Below are 16,535 nucleotides of genomic sequence, written 5' to 3' on the forward strand. Positions count from 1 at the left end.
GGACACGGTCGAATGCCTTCTCCAAGTCCACAAAACACATGTAGACTGGTTGGGCAAACTCCCATGCACCCTCAAGTATCCTCGAGAGGATAAAGAGCTGCTCCAGTGTTCCGCGACCAGGACGAAAACCGCATTGTTCCTCCTGTATCCGAGGTTCGACGAACTCTCCTTTCCAGCACCCTGGCATAGACTTTCCCAGGGAGGCTGACTTTTGCATTTTTGCATTTTATTCAAATTAATATTAGGCTAGTGATGCACTCAAAGCCTCAACAATTCATTGCACTTTTACTCCTAAAGACTTGTAAGAGAGGTCAAAAAGCACAAGGGGTCACTCTGATGAGGAGTCTCTCAGAGGCCAATTACTGCACCAGAGCCGTTCAGTGAAACAGCCAGACGTGGAGGAATGTAATGATTCAGCATCTGGTACCTTCAGAGCTACTCACTTCTATGCTGGGGAGAAAGACCTTGCATAGTTTCACATTCTCTGTCTCAACGGGCTCACCACATATGTAACATCTTGGATCCAGACAGTGAGGAATGCGGAATGCTCAGAAACGGATACACTTTGTGAAATGTGCACCCTGTTGTCAGGAAGGCTTCCAGAGTGACAGTGGCTTGACACGTGTTAACTTGTTCTGCTGCACTCTATTTACCTCAATAAACGTCTCTGTGAAAGACATTCCTGTCTCTTATATGTCCTTTCTGCACAAGCAAACGTCTCACGTTATAAAGAAGCGTGATTGGAAATAGTTTTAAAAATTCTCTCTTCAAACCTCACGGAAATGCTTTGCTACAACGGGCTTCTCTAGCCAAATGCCTAAGGGGCTCTAAAATAAGGCTAATCAATGGCAGTGGGAGCCTTTAAAAAGATAGGAAAAGCACTTCCAGCCTGCAATTTCCACTGTCCAAAATGTCATGTAAGAAATAGCACTTAAGGGGGAACTGCCGAAGACAGCCTTCAACCTTTTTGTAGGATACCCCTGCACATTTAAAAAAAAAAAAAATATATATATATATATATATATATATATATATATATATATATATATATATATATATATTATTTTTTTTTTGCCACAGCGTGTGGGCAGAGTGACTCCTTTTAGATGTGGAGAAAGCTTTTTCACACAAGGCTGATTATTGGCTTGAACATGACCAAGTGTCACGTACGCGAATATAAAATAAAAAAGGCATGCAAATGTCAAATGACCGACATTTCAACCGTGGCATCTCAAAGAGACAGAAAAACAAGTTTCGTCCCTAAAGCCCGATATTAGTTTTACTACAACTACTAAAACCCTAGCGCAGAGGCTCCACAGTGAAATGGTTTATGTTTTCCTATCAAATGAATGATTACCAGTTCGATTCCGGCAGGAGGCACAAATCATTTGGGGATTGTGTCTGGTGTACAAAAAAATCTGTCAAGAAATGTGGAGCTTCTTGCTGTGGCACCCCATTGTGATTAAGGAAGCAGCTGAAAGTAGAATTCCAGTGTGTTTGATTTGTGGCATAAATATGCTCAGTCTTAAGGAAGGGGGGTTCAAAAATGCAAAGAGCTTTAAATAAGGAGAAATACTTTAGTTAGTTTTTGCCTGATTAAAAACACACTTTTAACACACGTGCAGTGAGCTAAACTGTATTGTGGCAACACAGAGAAAGTCATTAGAAGTGAAAGGAATTAAAACCATTTTAATGAGAACAGCTCCTACGTAGGTGTTCCTCCAAAGCTAATATTGTATACTATTGGGAAGTTGGTCTGGCTCTTCTGAACCTCCTCCAGCATGAATTCAGTCAGGGCCCCCTTGTCACATATCATCCCACTCTTTCTTAAGATCTCTGCTGTGTGTGCCTTCTCTGAGGTTTTCCTCTGAGTGGAAGATGTCCAGAACAGAGCCAAATAGATTATTAACGAATTCAGCTGGTTGGAATTTTCCTTCTTCTTTTTTTTTGTTTTCCTGTTACCTCAGCGTGTGCCGAGGACATCCCATCACATTTCTCTCCACAGCTGGAAAAACCCTCGAAAACCCTTCGTGTCACAGAACCACTTCGAGTCCTTTCTCAGCCCCAGCCACGGCGTGTTTATGTTACATTGCCCCCACCCTGCCTTTTTTTTTTTTTGCATCAGTGCCAGCAGTGGCAGGGGAGAATTTAGCTCATATTTTATTAAACCAATCTGCAGCTATCGCAGTTGACTCAGAAACTTGGCAGGTCGTCTTGAAATGGGTACTTTTTAATTCATTATTTACCATTTCCAACTGATGCATTCGCTCATAAATATAACTGTGCGTTTGTGTGTAGTGCCTCTGAAATCTACAAAGATAAGCCAGAGGATGTGCCCAGGCATTGTGTCAGTCGGTGTGTGTGTGTGTGTGTGTTTTAATTTGGATCCCCAGGTCCGCATTCAATCCATATTTTTCTTTTATTTGGTCACTAATGAGGCTTCTTTCTCAGTTCAAAGAAAAGAAAGTACTTTCAAGTATCATTGCAACTCTGGGGCTTGTTTATCAGCATCATTATTAAGTCATTGAGAGAAGACAGTTTATGTTGCATCATTTATTGCATTAGCCTCCAAACAATATTCGCTGCAGGACCGGCGGACAGGTTAAGGCTGCTGCACCTCTTGACTTCTCACTCTGAGTGACTGCGAAATGACCTCTTTAGTTGTAATGTGGCAAAGTAGCAGCCGAAGCTCAATGACTCATGCAGTAATAGCTTTACCGCTTCCTCTCAGCGTGTAGGGACGGTTGTTTTCACATGCCCATTATGCATGCTTGTTGATGCCTCCAGACATGTTCCCCCCCACCCCTCCTTCATTTTCAGCCTCCTTGATGTTGCACCGAATTGCGTGAGCCAACTTTGACCCTTGATGTTTCTTTGAAGAGGCCGTTGAAATAAGCTTGTTCTCTCGCATTTCTCTGCAGACAAGCCTGGACCAGAGGCGCTTTATCTTATATGTCAGTGTGACACACCGGCAGCCAGGGTAGCTTTCCATGTGTAGCTTTTGTGTGTGCCAGCATTCTTGAATAACACTGCTGCAGTGCTGACAAAATAGTTACCGACCTCACCTCAGAATCCTTACACACACACACACACACACACACACACACACACACACTCACACACACACACTCACACACACTTCCTTTCTCTTTATAGATTCAAAGCCAGTCTTCTCTGGCTCCTTTGTTCCCCACTCCAGGCTGGGCTCAGATCCTCTCTGCTCTCTGTAAGCCCGCTCCGCTCTGTCATCAGGATTACAGGCTGTGCTGTAGCAGATTAATGACTGACAACGCTACACTCCTCTCAGCATTGCACAGCACACACAGAGCTACCAGGAAGGAGCGTGTGCCCGGTTGTGAGGGAGAGAGGAACAACTGCGGGGGAGATAATGCATTGTGTTGGTCTGAGAACAATATGTTAGCTGTGAGATTGGATGTGAGTGCCTGTGTGTGTGTGTGTAGTTGCGAGAATGTGTGCAGTTGCGTATGCGGCCGAGTTTGTGTTTGTGAATTTGTTGCTTATATGCACGTGCAGAGCGAGCTTTTCGACTTCTACACGGCAGTGCAGTCATGTCAGTGAACATTGGGGGGTAGTGATGTGCGATACTGCAGATTTTGGTGTTGATCCAATAAGTATATACAGGGCCAGTATTGGCGATACCAGTACCAATACTTTTAGCTTAATAAACTTATGCGGAGAGCAGTGTGTCATGACTTATGAGATGAATCATCATCGGTTTATAAACTCTGAACACACTTTAATGACCACTAAACTACTGATGTAACATTTTAAATTGTATTAATACAATGTCTGGCACATGTCTGTTCAAACATATGACAAAAAAAAAAACCCCAAAACAAAAAATAAAAATCCTTTGAAAATTCTTGAAACTCTGATTTTTCACAAACTTAGTTGGCACAACAAAACACACCTTTCAGCTTTTCATGTATTTTGAAACTGCATCTTTTGGAGATCTGCAAATGTGGCTGTCTCTGAAGCACTTGTGGTTAAAATGTTTTACATTAATAAAACATTATTTAGACATTTGTCATAGTGCATGTTTTAAGTATATTTTCTTTACCCCCCCCCCCCCCCCCCCCCCCCCAAAAAAAAAAAGGATAGGATAGAAACAAAGTATTGATCCTACCGCATTAGTATCAACCCAATACCAATACCACCACTGGCATTGCTACTATTGATTTGGATCAATCTGCCCACCTCTACTGGGAGTTTAAAACTGCTTGAAACAGTGTGTGCCTGCACTTATCTGTGCATATGTACATATATACTCTTGTCCTGAGCGAGTGGGGGGGAGGATGTAGCAGATACATGTCCAGTACATAAAGAGCTGTGGACGTCCTGAAATATCCTGAAACATCTTTCCCCTCCAATAACTCTCCCCTGCAGAAACAAAGCACAGTCTGTGTCTAGCTGCTTTGTTTGAGGCAAAGTGGAAACTGCCAGTTGTTGTGCAAATCCAAACAAGCAGGCAAACAAAACTGAGAGCTAACGCTAGAACTCCGAAGTTTGGAATAAATTAGGCCAGGATCTCACACCACCTCAGAGCCTCGCAGAAGCAGCTTATGTGTGTCATGAATTACTAAGTAGTAATATTTGGGGCTTCTCACAGCCATCAAACAGCTGAGGCTTAATTTCCCGAGACTTGCCCTGGAGTGTCCACAAAAGTGGGCTGTCGGAGCTGCCATCTGAGGACTGAAGACTCGTCTCTTTTTGATGTCTTAGAAATGTTCCTAGAAGTCAACAGTGATTGTTTCTTAGAAGTGATAAATGCCTAATAATAATCAGTGATACCCATGCTCCATTTTTAAATGACTTCATTCATTTTCTCTGCTCGGCTAACACATTTCAAAGAGTAAATATTACAATTTCATTGAAATTATTTGAAAACTGGGGGCAACTAAATTAGTGAGATGTTGCATGTAAAAGATACAATACATTTCTAAAGCATAACACATAGTTGTTGTTGTTGTTGTTGGTGTGTGTGTGTGTGTGTGTGTGTAGTAATTTATTTCAATATATTTTATCTCAAAAATATGATTTTCTAGACTGAACAGACCCTCACACATCCACATATAGCACTTTCATACAGCTACTCAGCACATCCGTATAATTGCAACATACACACACAAATATACACATTTTCATATCTTAGTGAGGACATCTATCCATCCATCCATCCATCTTCATCCGCTTTATCCGAGGCCGGGTCGCGGGGGCAGCAGCCTAAGCAAAGAGGCCCAGACCTCCCTCTCCCCAGCCACCTCCTCCAGCTTATCCGGGGGAACACCAAGGCGTTCCCAGGCCAGCCGACAGATATAATCTCTCCAGCGTGTCCTGGGTCTGCCCCGGGGCCTCCTCCCGGTGGGACATGCCTGGAACACCTCACCCAGGAGGCGCCCAGGGGGCATCCTTGTCAGATGCCCAAACCACCTCAGCTGGCTCCTTTCGATGTGGAGCAGCAGCGGCTCTACTCTGAGCCCCTCCCGGATGGCCGAACTTCTCACCCTATCTCTAAGGGAGAGGCCAGCCACCCTTCGGAGGAAGCTCATTTCTGCCGCTTGTATCCGCGATCTCGTTCTTTCGGTCACTACCCACAGCTCGTGGCCATAGGTGAGGGTAGGGACGTAGATCGACCGGTAAATTGAGAGCTTCGCTTTTACACTCAGCTCCCTCTTCACCACGACGGACCGGTGCAGCGTCCGCATTACTGCAGCTGCAGCCTCAATCCATCTGTCGATCTCCGGCTCCCTTCTCCCGTCACTCGCGAACAAGATCCCGAGATACTTAAACTCCTCCACTTGGGGCAGGAGCTCATCCCCGACCTGGAGTGGGCACTCCACCCTTTTCCAGCTGAGAACCATGGCCTCAGATTTGGAGGTTCTGATCCTCATTCCTGCTGCTTCACACTCGGCTGCGAACCGCTCCAGTGCGAGCTGGAGCTGCGAGCTCACCCGATGAAGCCAACAGAACCACATCATCCGCAAAAATCAGAGATGAGATTCTGAGGCCACCAAAGCGAAAGCCCTCCGCCACTTGGCTGCGCCTAGAAATCCTGTCCATAAAAATTATGAACAGAACCGGTGACAAAGGGCAGCCCTGGCGGAGCCCATCACCCACCGGGAACGAGTCCGACTTATTGCCGGCAATGCGAACCAAGCTCTTGCAACGGTTGTATAGGGATCGAATGGCCCGTAGCAATGGGCCAGACACCCCATACTCCCGCAACACCTCCCACAGGACACCCCGAGGGACACGGTCGAATGCCTTCTCCAAGTCCACAAAACACATGTAGACTGGTTGGGCAAACTCCCATGCACCCTCAAGTATCCTCGAGAGGATAAAGAGTTGCTCCAGTGTTCCGCGACCAGGACGAAAACCGCATTGTTCCTCCTGTATCCAAGGTTCGACTAGCGGACGAACTCTCCTTGAGGACATCTAATCATAACTCAATCGTAACCCTGACACTAGAACCAAATATGTATTTTTTCCTCTTCTTATTCTTCTTTTTAACATAATTATTATTTATTTATTGTTGGATTTTTGTTGGTGTTGTTGGCAGTGTTTTTTCTCCACACACCATCCTGTTGTCTGTGAAGGTTCTCAGTCATCCAGGTCATCGTAGTCAAAGGAGCTTGCAAAGAAAAGCGTCTGGACACCATCCTGTTGTATGTTTGTTGTTTTACAATAAAATGTAAAAAATAATAATAAAATAAATGTGGGGCTCGTGTTGTTGCCTTGATTTCCCTACATTTCTTTAGTGGGTTTATTCATTTTAAACTTACATCTCCAAATAGTATTCAAAGGTATCAAGTATTTATAGAAAATTATAAAAAATAAATATTGATTTTTATTTTTATGTATTTATTTGCACCATTATTCCTATTATAACTCCTCAGGCTCTGGGGACTTAACCTCAAGAGGAATTCTACATCAGTGTAGAGGACAGCCAAACTGCAGTTCCTCTAACGGCCACTTGAGGCCAGCTTCAAAGCAAGTCCATCCCCGTTAATGTGCCCAACTTCATGACATCACTGGACACAGCACATACCATGCAAAAACCTTTATTTGGTCTCTGGAGCTTACTTTCTCCTCTTTCAAGAAATGTACCGGCCATGATCCGGCGACCGTGGCTCAGGGGGTTGGGAAACGTATCTGTAACCGGAAGGTTGCCGGTTCGATTCCCGGGCTCTCTGTCCTGGTCGTTGTGTCCTTGGGCAAGACACTTTACCCTACCGCCTACTGGTGTTGGCCAGAGGGGCCGATGGCACGATATGGCAGCCTCGCTTCTGTCAGTCTGCCCCAGGGCAGCTGTGGCTACAACCGTAGCTTGCCTCCACCAGTGAGTGAATGAATAATGGCATTGTAAAGCACTTTGGGTGCCTTGAAAAGCGCTATATAAATCAAATCCATTATTATTATGATATTTTTTTTAACCTCCATTTAAATTATGTTATGGCTTAAAGCTGTGCATTATTAGGGGAGTGGTGGCTTGGTGTGACAGACTGGTGCGAAAGTAAGGGGATTGTGTCAATGCCAGCAGCTTTTTTGATTCACTAAACTGGACTTCTCCACTGTCCATGTGTTTTTTTGTGCCTTTTGGAGCTACATTTGTTTGAGAGTCAATATGGATACCTGTCAAATTAGAAACAACAGCAGTCCCTTAACTCTGTAATGCATTTTTTTCCCTTCACGGAATAAAATTCAGTTTTTATTTTAGCTACAGAACATGTTAGCACTGATCGGGTAATTCTGTGTCTGAGTGATGCAGCTTGTTGATAAGGCACCGCTCATTCAAATATAAACTGCTGAAAAAAATTGAAGATCTCAATGGGGGAAAAAAATCATGCTTGATATTTACACAAATATGGACTGGGTAATGTGTTTGGAATGAAAGGATGTCAGATGGAATTGATTTGGTGGAAGTGGTGGACCTGCTAGTTTTGGTATTCTATGGCAAATGCCAGTCGGGCTCCATTGTACTGGGCAGCTAACACAGAGGGAATCAGTCTGTTTCTGATTGTTTGGTCAGAGACATTCACACCTGTAGCCTGCTGGAGGTCATTTTGTATCTCTGCCATTGCTCATCCTCTCCCTTCTTACACAAGTTAGCAAATGCCAGTCTGCTGATGGGTTAATAGTAGTAGTAATAGCCTGTCTCCTGGAATCTCCAGAAATCCATGCTCTTGAGACTGTGCTGGGAGACCCAGCAAACGTTCTGGATATGTTACATGTTGAATTATGTGATCGTACTGCAACCTCTGTCCAGGTATAGCCTGTAATCTAAACTGTAATCTCTGTAGAGCATCATTTTGAAACTTCAAACATATGGGGGATGTCACAGTGACTATCATTTATACACAGTCTATGACTCAACTCCCAAACCGGACACTGCTACTTACGCTAAAGTGAAAACCATACACGAAGCAGCACCAACACAACCAGCTACAACGGTGCCATGTTTCCATGCTCACATTCTTACACCATTATTTATTAATTAATTACATCAGTCACAATAATTCCACTGCGCACTGTGATGGGCAAAAAGCACACCGAAGTCTGAATGACAAGAGATACCAAGGAGCTGTGGTAAAATACTTTTATTTAGCAGTAATCCATATCTGAAATATAGCATCCAAGCAAAACGGCTCTGACATATACAGAACTCAACTCACCATTCTCTCAAGTCATATATGCCTTTATTTATGTAAATATGTGGATTTATTTGCTCTTCTGTGTGTTGGCATGTGTGCTGTATGTGCATGTAGACACATGTAGTGTCTTTTTTTTTATTTTCATCAATTACATTATAATAAAACTTTTAAATACAGGTCATAATAATTTTCTCGCTCTCTCTTTTTTTAAATGTCTCTGGATATAAAAGCTGGTGTTCTGACCCTCATTAGTCCAGTAATGAAGATAAGTCCTATTTCTCTTTATCTCTTTGCCCATAAAACTCTGTTCATTACATCATTTATAAATATGCTCCATGGTATCTGCTATACTGCCGCTCGTGCTGTGCCCCTTAGCCGCCATATATTCTTTTTATATCTCCTAATTGCTTCCTAACCGTGAGTCATATTGTGGACTGAACTTTTACTTTTATTTGACTTCAGCACTTTTTACTTCCCTGCACCGGTGTCAGACCTGTGAGCGTTGAAGAGGCATTTTAAGAGCAGTAACAACATGTGCCTCCCAGTCAAACCATTATTTTAGACTCCAGCAGAAACAGCTTAAATTGTAACCTTTGTAGCGCTTTCTCCACCCACAGTTGTACATTTGCATTTTAATCCACCCGTTCATTTAACATTCCTTTAAACAAATCTCTGCAGGTAATCTTTTTTTCTTTGTTTTTTTTTTTTTTTTAAGATCGTTACTCAGTGCATTATAGTATAAAAATGTCTCCATCCTCTCGGTGTTCAGAGGAACCAGAAGCACTTCTTCCGGTTCTTCTTGGTGGTGGCAGGGGGTTGCACTGGTTGTGGGGAGTCCTGTTGGTGAGGTGTCGTGGGCTGGGGTGTGGGTGTCTGTGGCGAGCCTTCTGGAGGGTCGCCCACCTTCCACGTGCGTACAACCTGCCCTTCCTGCAGGCGAAAGTCATGCTCTACACTGGAGATAGAAAGGGAAACAGAGGCAGTTCAGAAAAGTGTCCGTAATTCACATTTAGACCTGCAATAACTGACTTGATGGCCATGTGGGGGCAGCAGAAACAACCAGTAAACGCAACACATGACCTCTAAAGTTGGCTGCACGACCTTGATGGCAGTTATTTGGAAACAATACAACAAGCTGAAACTCACTTGCTGAGATTTCATAAAGCAGAGGGGAGCTTGCCCCGGCCCCTCCCATGGGCTCGTCCAAATGTGTTGTGCTAAATTACACAACTGGTACTTAAACCTTCTTTAAACAGCGTGATTTACCGGAAAGAACGCGTACGACAAAGCATCAAACTGAAGCAAGAAGGAGATAATGAGACCCACATCTACAACTTCCTCGCAGACAATAATGAATCTGTTGACAAAGTGAATCAAGCGCTAAAATGCTGAGGATGGCAGAAATGTCGCAGCACCAGCACTGATCCCCAGGACTGCAGTTGACACGCGCTCCAAAGGAAACGTCAGCAAAGGTGCATTGTCAGTCACATTCAGATCACATGACAGCTCAGGGGCTTGACCGCGAGAATGAGACGTGAACTCTGATGCACCTCTGCAGAACTGTAAAGGTAAAGGTAAGCAATAATAAATGAATGCATGCGCAATAAAGGAATAAGGACAATATTTGCTTACTGAATTACTTTTGTCAGCAGTTACATGTTGGGTAAGCATTTCCCCAATGAACTGATTCTCTCCCCCCCCCCCCCCCCCCCTTTTCTCTTTTCTTTTTTTCCCCCCCATTTTACTTTGCTGCTATTCTTGCTTATTATGCAGTGGCCTAGTTAGATGGTGTTTCTCATCACAGCACAGATGCTGGAAATAAAGAGGACTCCCTCATACATGTGGATACGATGAGAGAAGTGCTGCAGAGGAAGTGAGGAGCACTGAGCTCAGCAGCAGCAGAGGCAGGAACAGCACCAGCAAGGCCAGGAGTTTCCAGGCAAGAACAAAGAGGGCTATTGCATTCATATCCATCTGGCTTTGTAACTCCCACTACCGCAGCCACTCAGCCACTCCACTCTGGATGGCCCACTGGTATTCTAACGCACAGACACAAAAAAAGAAAAATGAAAACAAAGAAAACCTCCCAAAATACAAATGAAACATCAAACTCCAGACAGGAGCACAACGCAGGTAACGGGTGTGAGTGTGTAAAAAGAGCAGTGAAGAGGATTTCTTCCCTCGTCGATATTTACAGCAGGTAAAAAAAAAACTCACTTCAACTAAAGCCCTTTGCGACAGCTGGGACTGTTTCACAGCTGGAAACAAACCTCCAGAGCTGTGTAAAATGAGCCACTAGTCAGTAGAAAAGTACGAGATGGAGACTATGTCTCTATCTGTCTCTGCCAGTTTTTATTGCCCTAAAATGAACAGAGTAAATAAAATGCACCATCTTCGCAGTCTCCCTTTTTGTACCAACATACAGCTCGGCTCCCCTATAGAGCTCCCCAGTGGCTCTTGTCTTGCTTCTGCTGCGTTCCCTTCTTGTTTAAATGAATAGCCTCGGTCGACGGTTCTGCGTGATCAAGGCGCATCGTAGGGAACTGTCCACCCTCAACTTTAATTACTGTATCTGCACACTGAGCCCACAAACTGTGGCAGGCAGGAAGCTGTGAACCTAACAGCTCTTTCTCCGTGCTCCTCTTCTGTCCTCCGCTCACGTCTTTGCAAATTTTTAGCTGGAGGCTGCGCCCCGCCACACCTCCAGCCCGTGAGCAATTAGGTGCGTTTTACACACCGTACGATGATGGCCACGCTTTTGAAGCAGAGCGGCAGACTGTGAGCAGAGCTGAGGGTGTTCTTATAGTCGTGGAACTGTAAGCAATAATGTGCGTGTGCAGCCACACTTGAATTTAAAGTGTCAGGAATGATGGCGATGATCAGATCTGATCAGCTTTATGGTGGTAATCACCCACATCTGAGCTCGCCACAATCTCTGGACATTGCAAAAAGATGAGAGAAGAAGCAGATTTACATATGGATGCAGTCATTTTACAAGGCATATAAAATTAGTACATAGCACTGTTCGGTATAATTGTATTACATAGATACACAAAAAAATGTGTTATTCAGTAATGAATAAAGAAAAGTCTTCTTTAATATGCATATACTCGAGTTAAGTAAAGAACCGTAACATGTTTTTGTTCTTTGGGCTCTGTTCTCTAGCACATTCCTTCTGAAATACAACAATACAGCATCATAAGTGCCGTGTTTCAGCTTTAATTTGTGAAGGTTCACATCAGACAGTCTTTGTTCCAGGCTCTTTCTTTCTTTTTTCTAGCCTGACCTTTTTGTTGACCAGAGGTGTGCATGTCTGTTGTGAAACCTCGTAGGCTGTCTTCTTTTGATCATTTCCAGATAATGCGTGACTCACTGTGCAGTCATAAAGGGCTTGTTCTTTGCCGTGCTAATGATTCTCTGTTTTTGCTTTTTGTGTTTTTGTTTTTTTTCATGTTTTAAAGTCAGATTTTTATTTTTATTGGCATGGCCAGTTGAGTACTTCTTATACAATAACAATCATAGCCTTGCCTCTAACTTTGTCTCCAAACAACCTGAGCTGTCCCTCTGATGTACTCATTTCTAATTTTGTCCCTCTTGGTCATTCCCAACAAAAACTCTTAACACCTTGAGCTCTGGCACCTCAAGCTCTGCCTTCTGTCTCTTTTGTCAGGGCCAACATCTCCAAACCATATATCAAAGCAGCTCTCACAATGTGAGATCTACAGTGCGTTTTGTTTATTGTTTTGTTTATTCTTTTATCACTTTGGCAGTGTGTTTGAAATCATTATCATACTGAAAGTTGAAGATGTTGCTAATCAGACACTTGCACAATGCATGATGGATCAAAAACCATATTGCATTAATAATTCCATACATTTTGACAAGATCCCCAATGCAACTAGCTGAAGTGGAAGCCCAAACCATGACATAGCCTCCACACACACACACACACACACACACACACACACACATTATATATATATATATGTGTGTGTGTATATATATATATATATATATATATATACATATATATATATATATATATATATATATGTATATAGGTGTGAATGTGAGTGTGAGGTTATTTGTCTCTATGTCTTAGCCCTGTGACAGACTGATAACCTAGAGGTGTACCCGACCACTCAACCTTTGGCAGCTGGGATAGACTCCTGCACTCATGGAAACCCTTAAATTGGATATGGAGTTAAGTCATTGTCTAAGGAGCATCTAAAGAAAGAAAAGCTTCTGAACTTCTTTAAGTTTCCTTGAAGACTTTTCACCTCTCATCCAAGAAGCTTCTTCAGTTCCAAGAGCAATGTAATGTAATGGCATTTATTAGTGACCGAAACAACAGACATCCGAGTTTCTGTGTCAACATCAAAGCCCGTCAAAAGTCAACTGAGATCACGTAAAAAATATGATATTTCACATTGTTAAAGTGTAAATATACCGTTCATTCCCACTGAGTGACCTTACTTTGCACATGCTGGTCCAATCCTAACAGATTTATTGTAGAAACTGCCTTTTATAATCATTCAGTTTGGGAGACAGTGACCTTGCCCAAGAGCACTACCACAGCGCATCTCTACAGGGGATTGAATCAGCAGATTTGTAGTTACAGAATTCAAGGTTGTTTCCATCAACTACTTGAAAAATTAGCAGCAAAGTAGAATGATTGAAATGTTCTTAACAATTTTATTAACACTATCAGACTATCAGTCGGATGAAATTCCAGTTGGAAAAGAGGATGATACTTGGCTGCGTGTTTGACACTTTCTGTAAATGAGTGCGTTACGGAGTCAGGTTGAATATGATTAAAAAAACAGACAAGGTAAAAATAATATTTTATAACCACATTTTAAAAATATATATATAGGCATAGAGATTGGACACTACTTCATCTCTTTTTCATCCTTCTATCTATAAAACATTCATTCAAGTGCACCAGCAGGAGATCATCATTCCTTCTCTATCTCTCCTCTGTGGTTTTGCTGAGTAGTAGTGGAGAGACATTGGGCAGAAATATAGCAGCGTAAAGGCAATCAACTCGAAATATCTTTGCAATTTTCTCTCCTATGTACTGAATATCCCTCAAGAAAAAAGAAAGAAAAAGCCCCGAACATTTCCTTACGACAGGGTTTGATGAACAGGCAGTCTCTGTGTGAGAGCCAAGTGTTGAGCCACCACACCCACAGATGCAAAACAAAAGATAAACGTATATGCACACACACACATATACACTCTTACAAAACCTTGATACGCACAGATAATCTGTAATATTAGTACTCAGGAGAACAGGCTGCACCATGAGGTAATATTGTTGTGAGATGGCCTCATCATCTGCTTTGCTGTCACAGAGTGTCCCAAACTGTGGTCGTTTACTTTTAAAGGCCCCTCTTTTCCTTTTGGATTAACATTCAGATTGAACTGCTTTGAAATGGGATATAAACAGACAGAGTGTTAGGAGTGTCCAAGGCAGTTGATTGAATCTAGTATTTCATTCTCCCTTTTATCCAGCCTGGTGTGATTTGTTGAGCACGTCTATTTCAGTAAACCATTAACTATGATGAGGGATCTTGAATTCAATCTTTCCCAGACACTGACCCATGTACTGCTGCTTGTATATGTATATACTTTTACAATATTGTGTTTGACCCACGTTTCTGGTGTAACTACACCACATGTCTGTTTTATTTTGTTTTTCTCTTGAAGCAGAGAGTAACGTAATGCTTATAATTAATATAGGAACTAGAGGTGTATTAAATGGGAATATACAAGATCTTCGAGTCAAATGAACGACAAGCACAAGTATCTAGGATCATCACTTAGAAATACTGCATAGAAAGTGCAATTGAATTTTGCAAGTCTGTAATAAGTAAGTAAGCAAATAAGTAATAATAACAATATGATGATACCAGGTTTTTTTAGCGGATGATCTAATGTTACTGGCGATGGGGCCGATGTCAGTGCCAAGCACTAGATCCTAAGTTTTACTACAACTGAGATGGATGAAATTTGAATACAACCAATTAGCAATGGCAGAGAAGCATTAATTGAAGTAGGAAAGGCTGTTTCTGTTGTTGGGCTAAACAGAAAAAGCATAACTATTAATAATAATATCCTATTAGAGCGATTAGAACATGCTGTAGGTATTACAGGTATTGCACTGCAGTGGTTTGTATCATATCTATCTAATAGACTTCAATTTGTGCATGTAAATGGAGAGTCCTCTTCACACACTGAGGTTAATTATGGAGTTCCACAGGGTTCAGTGCTAGGACCAATTCTGTTTACATTATACATGCTTCCCCTAGGCAGCATCATTAGAAGACATAGCATACATTTTCACTGCTATGCAGATGACACCCAGCTCTATCTGTCCATGAAGCCAGATAACACACACCAATTAGTTAAACTGCAGGAATGTCTTAAAGACATAAAGACTTGGATGGCCACTAACTTTCTGCTTCTTCAGATAAAACTGAGGTCATTGTACTCGGCGCTTAAAAGCTTAGAAATATGGTATCTAACCAGATTCTTACTCTGGATGGCATTACCTTGGCCTCCAGTAACACTGTGAGGAACCTTGGAGTCATTTTTGACCAGGATATGTCCTTCAACGCACATATTAAACAAATATGTAAGACTGCGTTCTTCCATTTGCGCAACATCTCTAAAATTAGAAATATCCTGTCTCAGAGTGACGCTGAAAAACTAGTTCATGCATTTATTACTTCCAGGCTGGACTACTGCAATTCATTATTATCAGGATGTCCAAAAAACTCACTGAAAAGCCTTCAGCTAATCCAAAATGCTGCAGCAAGAGTACTGACAGGGACTAGAAAGAGAGAGCATATTTCTCCTGTTTTGGCTTCCCTTCACTGGCTTCCTGTTAAATCCAGAATTGAATTCAAAATCCTGCTCCTCACATACAAGGTCTTAAATAATCAGGCCCCATCTTATCTTAATGACCTTGTAGTACCATATCACCCTATTAGAGCACTTCGCTCTCGCTCTGCAGGCCTACTTGTTGTTCCTAGAATATTTAAAAGTAGAATGGGAGGCAGAGCCTTCAGTTTTCAGGCCCCTCTTCTGTGGAACCAGCTTCCAGTTTGGATTCAGGAGACAGACACTATCTCTACTTTTAAGATTAGGCTTAAAACTTTCCTTTTTGCTAAAGCATATAGTTAGGGCTGGACCAGGTGACCCTGAATCCTCCCTTAGTTATGCTGCAATAGATGTAGGCTGCCGGGGGATTCCCATGATGCATTGAGTTTTTCCTTTCCAGTCACCTTTCTCACTCACTATGTGTTAATAGACCTCTCTGTATTTAATCATATCTGTTATTAACCTCTGTCTCTCTTCCACAGCATGTCTTTTATCCTGTCTTCCTTCTCTCACCCCAACCGGTCGCAGCAGATGACCGCCCCTCCCTGAGCCTGGTTCTGCCGGAGGTTTCTTCCTGTTAAAAGGGAGTTTTTCCTTCCCACTGTCGCCAAAGTGCTTGCTCATAGGGGGTCATATGATTGTTGGGCTTTTCTCTGTATCTATGAAGCGCCTTGAGGCGACATTTGTTGTGATTTGGCGCTATATAAATAAAATTGAATTGAATTGAATTGAATAACTGTGTATCATCTGCATAGAAAGAACAGGTGATACCTTTAAATCTATTTAATAGATGGCCCAAAGGTAACACATTAAAACAAAAAAGAATTAAACTCTGGTGAGGACAGCAGATGAGGATGAAGGATGTGTCCCACAAGTATGATGAAAACTATTTGAGACCAGTCAGTAGGAAGTCAATAGTGAAGTTTACTTAAATAGTACTTTACAATATAAAATAAGATACAACAAATAGAAGTG

General features: G+C 42.4%; 1 protein-coding gene across 2 annotated transcripts in view; it reads right to left on the reverse strand.

Annotated features, from left to right (window-relative positions):
* Nucleotides 1–8,609: 8,609 nt before the first annotated feature.
* LOC118454644 (uncharacterized) overlaps nucleotides 8,610–16,535 on the reverse strand; it is a 42,143-nt gene continuing 34,217 nt past the window's right edge. For both annotated transcript variants that reach the window (XM_035910386.2, XM_035910385.2), the window contains exon 4: nucleotides 8,610–9,627. In XM_035910386.2, the coding sequence (XP_035766279.2) occupies nucleotides 9,438–9,627 (190 nt within the window). In that variant the 3' untranslated portion in view covers nucleotides 8,610–9,437. The remainder of the gene's footprint in view (nucleotides 9,628–16,535) is intronic.

This window comes from Neolamprologus brichardi, chromosome 7 (assembly GCF_056152115.1).
Source record: "Neolamprologus brichardi isolate AB-2024 chromosome 7, ASM5615211v1, whole genome shotgun sequence".
NCBI classification, from domain to species: domain Eukaryota; kingdom Metazoa; phylum Chordata; class Actinopteri; order Cichliformes; family Cichlidae; genus Neolamprologus; species Neolamprologus brichardi.